This window comes from Macrobrachium rosenbergii, chromosome 56 (assembly GCF_040412425.1).
Source record: "Macrobrachium rosenbergii isolate ZJJX-2024 chromosome 56, ASM4041242v1, whole genome shotgun sequence".
Classification (NCBI taxonomy): Eukaryota; Metazoa; Arthropoda; class Malacostraca; order Decapoda; family Palaemonidae; genus Macrobrachium; species Macrobrachium rosenbergii.
Genome location: NC_089796.1, coordinates 43,793,624 through 43,805,398, shown reverse-complemented (window position 1 = coordinate 43,805,398; position 11,775 = coordinate 43,793,624). Strand labels below are relative to the sequence as shown.

Sequence of the window (11,775 nt, the reverse complement as noted above, 5' to 3'; positions counted from 1 at the left end):
GTAGAGGGTCGAGGCTCAAATGTGGGGGAAGGCAATGGAACTGGAGTCATTTTCGGAAAGAAGTAATCCATTGTAGATAGCAGTCCGTTTTTTTGTTCTTCATAAATAACTTTGTACCATGCAAGAACATCATGAAGTCCTCTCTCAACTTTAGCAAATCATCCATGTTCAAATCTATTTGACTAAAAAGATTCATTGCACTGTCAATGAAGGAAAATGCCTCTGCCATTGTCTTTGTCATAAACTTTTGCTCTGGCTCTTCTTCAATTTCTGTTTCCTCGTCTGCTCTTTTTACATGTTTTTATTTAACTTGACTTCTGTGTGTCTGTCTGTCTGTGTTTCTTTGTTTGGGTCAAAACTTGTAACTCAATTTTTGACCTGTTCCGTTTGTCCGTTGGTCTTTGATATTTTTCATGATTACTCATTTCCAGTGACAATACAACCTTACATGATCAGTAGGTCAGCAGTGACCGTACAGTGACCTCTCCCAGTATCTCAGGATTTGTATGAAACTCTTTGATTTTTCATACCTTCTTTGACTTGGTAGAATAAGTTAATAACTATGGGTTTTTTCAAACCTTCTTTGGCTCAACAGGATATCATGTTAAATTTTATTTTGTTACAATCATAAATCAGTTACAATTTCTGTCAAAACTAAAAAGTATAAGATGAAAATTTTAAAAAATTTTAAGTGCGCTTTTATTAAAACGATATTTTGAGACACGCCAGGATTTTCTTACAATTAATTATGTATACAAAAATAAAAGTGTGGGTATCAAACATGGAAGGAAATGCTACAAGCTCTACATCTTGCACATATATGAGTTCTTGGATATCTTCCTTTTCAATTTCTAAATCTAAACTTCTCCTTAGTGTCAAGATCTTTTTATTAATTTGCACAACTACTTCATCCTTGTCAGAACCTTTAAATGAGTTCACATACACTTTTAGCACATTTTTCCAAATCCCATTCATACACTCCTTCCACACCCTTCCGATGTTCATAATGGCATTCAGAACACTGAATTCCTTCCAGAATGTTCTAAGCTCTTTCTCCTTGTTATCCATAGCTGAACAGCCTGAGCAAGCATGTTCTGAAGATAATAGGCCTTGACCGTAGCCACAGCACCCTGATCCATGGGTTGTCTGAGAGAAGTTGTGTTTGGTGGCAGAAACACAACTTTTATGTTCTCATTAATGTCTCTGATGTGCTGAAGGTGGCCAGGAGCATTGTCGAGAATCAGCATAATTCTGAAGGGGATGTTGTTTTCCCTACAATAATCTTTCACTTTTGGAATAAAGCAATACACAAACCAGTCTTCAAATAGCAGTGCAGTCATCCATGCTTTCTTATCATGCCAGTAATGCACAGGAAGATTATGTTTGCTGATTCTTGCTAATGCCCTGAGATTTGCTGAGTGATAAATCATGAATGTCTTGAGTTTATACCCGCCACATTTCCCCCAAGGCAAAGGAATCAGTCAATCTTTGTATGCCTTAAATCCGAGCATTGTTGTTGCTTCTTTATGGATGTAGGACCTCTGAGGCATCTGCTTCCAATACAGTCCTGTTTCGTCAACATTAAAGATTTGCTCCAGCAAGTACCCTTCATCAAAGACGATCTTATGCAAAGCATCCTTAGATTTAGCGGCTCCTTCAGCATCAGCACTTGCTGCTTCATCACTAATTTTCTCACTATGAAAATTATGGAGCTTTTCGAAACAATGAAACCATCCAGAACTTGCTGCAAAATCTTTGTTGTGGGTATCATCATATTTTTTCTTTAGTTCCTCAAAAAGCAAGCATGCCTTTGTTTGAGCAATCAAGACACGGAGTGGCATACACTTTTGTTTCTGGCCCTCCATCCACGTGACCAGTAACTGCTCCATTTCTTCCAAAGGCCCTGCCCTCTTCTTTGTTATAACTGTGGAATAAACTGAAGCAGATGCCTTTATAGTGTCCATTATCCGTTTCTTGTCCTTAATGATGGTGGACACCGTTGACTGCGATAGATGCTCATCACAAGCGATCACCATGACTGCCTTTCCTCCACCGTGCTGGTTGATCATTTTAATTTTCTGCTCAAAAGTAATGGAATGTCTCTTCTTCTTGGCACTACCAGCAGGGGACTCACTTGGGCATTTGGCAGACATATTGATATACACTAACTTGAGATTTTAGCAGTTTATATGTGTAGACAAACAGACAAAAATTGCACACGAACACTGACCTAATTTAACTTTGTAGATGGACAGCATGAGTGAGGTCGGGTCAGGGTAAGAGACATGCTCATCCCAGCCTCTGGGGCCAATGTATCATACACCATACGTTGCTGCCTGCGCCCATTGGGCGTGAAATTTTAAAATATTTTCAAAATATTATCGTATCAGTATCGCATCATAATTTCAATACTGTACTCCTAACCCTATCACAAACTTGATTTATCATAAAATGAACCATCATAAATGGGGATGTAACTGTACATGTACTTTGTTTGCAAAATTACAATTATAGCTGACATACTATCATAAAAGATAAGAACTAGAACCAGCAGCACTCCCAGGGTATACTTGTCCTGAACTGGGGAGATGTAGTACATCCTCCCATGAAATCTCAAGTCATACTGATCTCCTCTATCCTTTACTGAGGTGCTAGTGTAGCCATAAGTCATTTATGGCCCATTCAAGTGATTTTAACATTTTCATGCAAAATTCGTTCATCCTGCACGGAGCAAAATATAAATTCTCACATGAAGCATACCTGATCAAACATCAAGAGTTATTATTTTGCCTCACATGATCATGCCTGGATGCAAGGGGTTAATAAAATGTGGTTTATATGATTGTGTTTATTAGTAAACATATTGCATTACCTGTTTACCCATGGTTTTAAATAATGATGTACAATTGCCTAAGTTGATTTATGTGTTTTCGATGATTGGGATTTGTACATTTTCATATGCCATACCATATAAGTGCATTGCTGTGGTGCATCCATGTATGTGTACATGCAGACATACATGACACGTTTACAAATGCACACAAGCTGAGATACTAATGGGCAAGAATGATCTAAAACTATGTATATGGCGAATTTGTAGATGCTGGCAATGTGCTGTGCTATTTATAAATTGTCTTGATACCATCACACAGTCTATTGGAATTATGCCTCTCTGAAGCCATGTTTTACTGGGAATAACCTGACTGTAAATTACCTAGTAATTATAAAAAAAAAAAAAAACAGGAAATATAGAAATACTGTACCATAAACGGCAAAACAACAAGGATACACACACACTGTATAATCATATATACAGTAATACCTCGAACTTGCGCGATTCGAGTTGCACGAATTCACAGACACACGAATTTTTTATTGGAACCAAACTAATGGTCATACACGAGTTTTTCACAGACACGTGAACATTTCCGTACACTGAGAAACCCAGCAAAAGTGTTTGTTTAATTTTTTTATGTAATTTATAAGTTTTCAAGCTTTTATGTGTAAATTAAATAACATTAAATATTATTAAAAGTAATAACTTCTCTCTCTCTCTCTCTCTCTCTCTCTCTCTCTCTCTCTCTCTTTCTTTTAGTGAGATGAATTTTTATGGTACATGTAAACAGGTATGTTTATTTGTATGATAAATAAACTTTTTAAGTAATAATATGTACTAATTTTCAAACAATAAGATTAATAAAATTAAATAATAATAATAATAATAATAATAATAATAATAATAATAATAATAATAATAATAATAATAAAACTGTAATACAAAATTTGTATTATCTTGAACAAACAAATTCTTCCCTCATCTTTTGTAAGAAGGTGGAAGGCAAAAGCTGTCAGACATGTCATTTAACATGACAAGAATGAGAGTGTTGCTAATCAGTGGTCAAATTTTTCTTGTAATTCTCTCTCTCTCTCTCTCTCTCTCTGTCCGTAATAATTCATAAAAAATTTCACTCTCTTAAGTAAGGACAACTGTTATCTCTCTCTCGTTCGAAGTTAGCCAACCTACGTATTACTGCACTGTTTCTCTGTATGTCTTAACTGTACAGTAGATAATTTTGAATTGATCTAATTTTACCTGTACCGTTTACAAACTGTAAATGCGTAGTTCTAAAACATAGAGACATAGAGCATTTCAGAACAAAGAGAAAGTGACAGAATAAAAAAATTTGTAAAAACGGGGTTGAGAAGACTTCTAAAAATAGATTGGTGGAATGGGGGAGAGTCACACACTATATTCTTAAGTCAACCATTTATTTCTTTTTTTAAGGGTAATGTATTAAGCTAACTCTCTCTCTCTCTCTCTCCCTCTCTCTCTCCTCTCTCTCTCTCTCTGTAATACTGTAATTCATAAATAATATAACTTGACATTTCAAGTAAGGACAATATCTCTCTCTCTCTCTCTCTTGTGTTATTCTCTCAGTCTCCGTAATAACTGATAAATAATTTCACTCTCTAATTTAAGTAAGGACAACCCTTGAACCAGGCGATTCTTTACCGTTCGTGTTGGTTCTCTCTCTCTCTCTCTCTCTCTCTCTCTCTCTCTCTCTCTCTCTCTCTCTCTCTCATAGTTAGCGCTCACACATTTTTACAACTTATTAATTCTCTGTACATCTTTACCTGTACAGTAGATAGTTTAAATTGATCTAATTTGACCTGTATCGTCTACGAAGTTTAAATGCACTAGTGTTGCAAATACGTTCTAAAACATAGAGACATAATAACTAAGAGTTGTATTAGTCAAAATGTAAAACATTGTTTGTTCATGAAAAAGCATTTCAGAACAAAGAGAAAGAGACGCAGAATAAAAAAAGTTGCTAAAAAGAGGTTGAGATGATTCTAAAAACAGATCGGTTGGAAGGGAAGAGAGAGAGAAATTCTCTTACAACTCTCAATTTTTATGTAAACCATTTATTTCTCTTTTTTAAGGGCAATGTATTAAGCTAACTTTTAAATGAAATTACAGTAACTTTAATTCCATTTAAAAGTTAATTTAATAATTTGGGAGCATGATTAGGGCATATTTAGTGTTTAAACTTTAGAAATAAGCATTTATTAGCATTTTTAGAGACCATGCCAAACTTACGGGAAAATTCACTCTGCGCGAGGGGTTCTGGAACCTAACCTCGTGTAAGTTCGAAGTATGACTGTACATATATACACATAAATACATACAGGTAGTCGTCGACTTACGACCTATGCGACTTACGACTGATCGACTTTACGACGGCTACGACAATATAATAATATATAATAATATTTAATTTTATATTTTGCTAAAATACGTCGAGCGCGCGTACAATACTTTTTCCCACTACCGGCAGCGCGCTCATGTCCGAGAGATGCTCAGCTCTCGGCAGCATTCAGTGTGTTTGTGTCGTTACATACTGCACATTATTACCGAAAGACATTGTTTGTGTGCTCCAAACCCCAATCAAAGATGTCTTCAAAAAGAAAATCTTCCTCAATTTCCAATCCTGCTAAGAAAGCAAGAAAAGCTATTGATCTGGACACGAAACTGAAAGTGATAAAGCAGTTTGAAGGGGGGAAGAAAGTGAATGTAATAGCGCGTGATCTTCAATTATCGCATTCTACTGTGTCGACAATTTTGAAGGATAAAGAACGGATTCGTGAAGCAGTGAAGGGTTCAGCACCTATGAGATCAACAGTGATAACGAAACAACGAAGTGGACCCATACATGAAATGGAAAAACTATTAAATGTGTGGATTGAAAGCCAACTCCAGAAACGTGTCCCATTAACCCTTAAATGCCTAATGGACGTACCATACGTCGACGAAAATTGTCTGTTGGATGTCAAGTGGACGTACCATACGTCGACTAAAAATGCTTTTTTTAAATATTCGCGGAAAAATAATTATAGGCCTAGTTTGCGGAAGGTTTCAAATCACGCGCCTTGAGGGATGCTGGGAGTTCACAGATCCAGCTGTTGTTTTGTTTATAAGCGTCACCCAGACGCGCATGCGCGAATTCCCTCCTTCTCGTACCAGACAGCATCAGCGCCGGACCGCGGAGAGCGATTTTTTGACGCATCCATGTTTTGCAGAACTTTGGCGAGTGTTTGCGTATTTGTGCTGCAACAGGACGTTTGCAGAGATGTCTCAAAGCCGTCAGGACCATGAAAGGCGCATACTGCCTGTCGGTAGTGAGCGTGTGAGACGAGTTTTAGACTGGGATGCTGGAGAAGGACCCAGCAGCCAAAGTGACCCAGCTTCTCAGCGCCGTGCTGTTCGCCCACGTGTGACCGAAGGCGACCAAGGACCACATCCTGTGCCTTTTACGACTCCTAGGAAGCATCGGGGTGTCCTGAGGGGCATCCGTAAATTTTTGAAAAAAACTTTTTCCTTCGCTGAAAATCCTGGCATTTCTTGAGTCACCTCGTCATAATTTTTTCGCCGTTTTATATTATTCGTTACATAAAGTGTTATACATCAAAATGTGCGCAATTTCATGTAGAATACAACAAAAAATAAATAATTCTTTTAGCTTTTAACAGTTTTGAAATATTTTCATTTAAATCATGATAACTGACAAAATTTTAACATTCGGTCAATTTTGACTCGACCGAAATGCTCGAAAAACGCAATCGTAAGCCAAAATTCTTACATTCTAGTAACAATCAATTATTTACCTTTATTCTGCAACAAACGGAAAGTCTCCAGCACAATATTTCGATTTATGGTGAATTTTTGAAAAAAAAAACTTTTTCCTTCGCTCCGCAAAAAATCCTAGCATTTCTTGAGTCACATTGTCGTAATTTTTTCGCCGTTTTATATTATTCGTTACATAAAGTGTTATACATCAAAATGTGCGAAATTTCATGTAGAATACAACAAAAAATAAATCATTCTTTTAGCTTTTACCATTTTTGAAATATTTTCATATAAATAACGATAAATAGAAAAAATCAACCTTCAGTCAACTTTAACTCAATCGAAATGCTTAAAAAACGCAATCGTAAGCCAAAATTCTTACATTCTAGTAACAATCAATCCTTTACCTTCATTTTGCAACAAACGGAAAGTCTCTGGCACAATATTTCGATTTATAGTGAATTTTAAAAAAAAACTTTTTCCTTCGCTCCGCAAAAAATCCTAGCATTTCTTGAGTCACATTGTCGTAATTTTTTCGCCGTTTTATATTATTCGTTACATAAAGTGTTATATAGGGAAATGTGCGCAATTTCATGTAGAATACAACAAAAAATAAATCATGCTTTTAGCTTTTACCATTCGGTCAACTTTAATTCGATCGAAATGGTAAAAATGCAATTGTAAGCTAAAAAACTTACAATCTAGTAATATTCAATCAATTTCCTTCATTTTGAAACAATTGGAAAGTCTCTAGCACAATATTTCGATTTATGGTGAATTTAAAAAAAAAAAACTTTTTTTACGTCCGCGCGTTACGAATTCATGCATCATTTTATGATAATATTTTCTCTGTGTTGCTTTAATCGTTTTACAATCTGTTATATACCAAAATCATCGCAATTTAGTGTACAATACAACTAAAAAAATTAACTTATTAGCTTTGACCGTTTTGCTTACAGCGCAATTTGTATACAATTATATATGCGTTTTTTTTTGCTGTCATATACTCCAATATTTATATATGATAATGATATTTTTTTTCATTTCTGATGGTTGCATACTAAACTTCAGGCAATGAAAAAAAAGGAGCCAAAAATGAACTCTTAATCTTAAAAACTAAGCGTGCTGTGATTTTTTGAAAAAAAACTTTTTTTCCGCTTTGGCGCTAACTCCCGAACGCCGCCGGCATACGGGAGACGTTTTTGTAAATAGGGCTTCGGCGTTTAAGGGTTAAGCCTTCACGTACTGCAAACGAAAGCTTTAAGTATTTTTAAGACGTTGAAGGAGCGTGCTGGAGAAGAATATAATGAAGAATTTTCAGCAAGTACAGGTTGGTTCAAACGGTTTAAGAACAGATTTCAATTGCATAATGTCAGAATCACTGGGGAAGCAGCGAATGCAGATGAGGAAGGTGCGAAAAAGTTCGTTGAAAGTTTGGATGAAATCATTGTAGAAGAAGGCTATTTACCAGAACAAATTTTTAATGTTGATGAGAGTGGCTTATTTTGGAAGCGAATGCCAGAACGCTCCTACATTTACCAAGAGGAGAAATCTATGCCAGGATTTAAGGCCTCTAAAGATAGACTGACTTTGTTGCTTGGCGGTAACATCGCCGGGTTTAAGCTTAAGCCATTTTTTATTTACCATTCCGAAAACCCGCAAGCCTTCAAAAATGTGAATAGGCATACGCTACCAGTCTACTATCGGTCTAACAAAAAGGCATGGATGACTCAAGCACTTTTCGAAGACTGGTTCTTAAACTGCTTTATTCCCCAGGTTCGTGAATATTGTTTGGAAAACACTGTTCCATTCAAGGTGTTATTACTTTTGGATAACGCACCCGGGCATCCACCTCATCTAGCCGATCTCCATCCCAACGTGAAAGTGGTATTTTTACCACCCAATACAACTCCTCTCATCCAACCTATGGACCAGGGAGCTATTGCTGCCTTTAAGGCAAATTATCTAAACACCACCTTTTCCCAAGCAATATCTGCTACAGATGCTGATCCTGACGTATCTTTACGCGATTTTTGGAAAAAATACGATGTTCTTAAATGCATCAAGAACATCGCTGCGGCATGGGAAGCTGTGACGAAGAAATGTATGAACGGTGTTTGGAAGAATTGCGCTAAACGCTATGTGAATACTTTTGATGGGTTTGATAGTGAGAATGAACTAGAAATGATTCGTAAAAAAATTGTGAAATTAGCCAAAGATCTATCGTTAGAATGTGAAATGGAAGAAATCGAGGAATTGCTTGACAAAGAGTCGGAAGAACTAACAACTGAAGATCTGATTGCGCTGGAAGAGGAAAAGGTGGCAGAAGAAGAAAGGAGAGAAGCAGCAGTAGAAATGGCGGATGAGGAGGAGGAACCACAAAGAATGTTCATGACCAAAGGCTTAGCAGAAGGTTTATCACAGTTAAATAAACTTCTAGCTCATTTTGAAGGAATGGATCCAAATATTGAAAGATTTTCAAGAATTGAACGCATGGTCCTTGGTGCTTTTCGTCCATACCGGGAAATTTATGAAGAGAAAAATAAACGAACCATTCAGACAAAACTAAGCATGTTTATGAAAATAACACCTCCGTCTACCCCTGCCCCATCTACCAGTACGACCATGGACGACCCCGACGATCCCCAGCCATCCACCAGTGGACAATAATTTCTTTTTTTTTTTTGTTTTCAAATTTAAAATGTTACGTAATTTTTATTTCTATTTTGTATGTTCATGTTTTTGCTGTACTGTAAATCAAATCTATCTATGCATTACTGTAGTTTGCCTGAAATTTATAAAGAAAAAATAATTTACTGTAAAATAAAACTGTGTTCATAGACGTGTTGGCAACAGTACAAATGTTTTCAGAAGTAAAATTTTGTTCGAAAATGGTAAAAGATTCATATTTTTGTAATGTATTTTGTATTTCTATTTTTTGCAAATAAATCAAATGTAATAACAAATTATGTATTTAATTCAAACCTATAAATAAATAAAAGTAAATAATACGTCATACGTGTAGCCGATTGACAATGCAAATGGCGGATAAGAAAATGTAAACAAACCAGACAGATGGTTTGAATGCCTACAATAAAAATGTTAAATACAGTAATAAAAGTAAGTATTAATCAAGGAGTTCAAGCATGATAAGATTTCATATGCTAAACGTAATAATAGGTACTATACATGCACATTTTTGGGATAATATAAAATGTATATGTAGGCTAGTCAGTTGTCTATGAAAATGTAAACAAAAAAATACATACAAGTATATGTAATATATGTATGTGTGTTTGAATATGGTAAAAAGGATAAAAAGACAGCTCAAAAATGATTAAATTTACAGTATTCAATATGCTAAAAAAAGACAGTACAGTATACAGTACATACTTAGGCTATAATAGATGATGGATAATATACAGAAAGGGAGCGGGGGTTTCGGTAATACATGTACACATTCGTTACCGGGGTCTAAGCGATGTCAGGCAGGGCAGCCGGTCGAGGTTACGGCCTACCCCACCGCCAAATCAAAGTCCTTCAAAGAAGGCACCGTGCTTACCCCATATAAAAATGGGTATAAAAGCACGTTAAAACGAAGAAGACAGAATACATGTTCATATGTGGTTGGTCGACTTATGACGAAATCGACTTACGACTGCTCTGTCGAACCTAATGCAGTCGTAAGTCGACGATTTATATATATATATATATATATATATATATATATATATATATATATATATATATATATATATATATATATATATATATATATATATATATATATATATATATATATATATATATATATATATATATATATATATATATATATATATATATATATATATATATATATATATATATATATACATACATACATACAGACAGTCCCCGGTTTACGACGGTCTCGGCAAACTGACGTTCGAGTTTCTGACGCTTTTCAAATATATTCATAAAAAAATTATTTCCTGGGTTACAATGCATGTTCCAGGTTTATGATGCTGACAACACCCGTCCGACGGAAGAAATATGGCTCCAGAATGGCAGAATGGTCAATTTTGGAGGGTTTTCTGTTGAAAAACTCAATGTAAATGCAGGATAAATTGTTTTCAAGGCACCCAAAGGAATAAAAGTAAGGTTTTTTTACGATTTTCGACAGTATTTCAGACGATGCCAGTCCAACGACGATCGGAAGAAATATGCATCCAAAACAGCAGAATGGTCAATATTTGGAGGGTTTTTATTATGAGAAACTCAATATAAATGCAGGATTCATTGTTTTCAAGACACCCAAAGGATTAAAAGTAAGGTTTTCTTAAGATTTTCGACGATATTTCGGGCGACGCCAGTCCGACGACGATCAAAAGAGATATGCATCCAAAACAGCAGAATGGTCAATATTTGGAGGGTTTTTATTATGAGAAACTTAATATAAATGCAGGATTCGTTGTTTTCAAGACACCCAAAGGATTAAGAATAAGGTTTCCTAACGATTTTCGACGGTATTTCGGACGACGCCAATCCGACGACGATCGGAAGAAATATGCATCCAAAACAGCAGAATGGTCAATATTTGGAGGGTTTTTATCATGAGAAACTCAATATAAATGGATTCATTGTTTTCAAGACACCCAAAGGATTAAAAGTAAGGTTTTCTTACGATTTTCGATGGTATTTCGGACGACGCCAGTCCAACAACGATCGGAAGAGATATGCAACCAAAACAGCAGAATGGTCAATATCTGGAGGGTTTTTATTGTGAAAAACGCAATATAAATGCAGGATTTGTTGTTTTCACGACATCCTAAGGAATAAAATTAAAGTTTTCTTATGATTCTCGATGGTAATATTTGGGATGAATCGGTGTCCAACGCATACGACGGAAGAAAATTTACATTCACGGATTTTTTTATAGAGCAATATTCACTAAATTACTGATTTTTATTTTATTTTCATGACTAAATACATTTTTTATGATGAAAAAATTATTTACTAATTTTAAAATATTAATATTGAGTAACCACAATAAAGTATCGATAAAAGTTAAATTAAAATCCCGTGAAATAATAAAACTGCTTACCGATGTAATCACTTCATTCAACCTCTCCCTCTCTCTCTGTTCTCGAATAATTCACGAATAA

General features: G+C 35.4%; 1 protein-coding gene and 1 long non-coding RNA gene across 2 annotated transcripts in view; one reads left to right on the top strand and one right to left on the bottom strand.

The window, feature by feature from the left end:
* The window catches only part of LOC136836136 (uncharacterized), a 144,152-nt gene that overhangs the window by 31,334 nt on the left and 101,043 nt on the right, over nt 1-11,775 (bottom strand). The window lies entirely within an intron of this gene.
* On the top strand, nt 7,281-9,858 carry LOC136836754 (tigger transposable element-derived protein 1-like). The gene has a single exon (XM_067101306.1). The coding sequence runs from the start codon at nt 8,144-8,146 to the stop codon at nt 9,296-9,298; it is 1,155 nt and encodes a 384-aa protein (XP_066957407.1). The 5' UTR covers nt 7,281-8,143; the 3' UTR covers nt 9,299-9,858.

Excerpts from the sequence above, each read along its gene's own strand:
- LOC136836754 (XM_067101306.1), top strand. The coding sequence starts at position 8,144 with ATGCCAGAACGCTCCTACATTTACCAAGAGGAGAAATCTATGCCAGGA.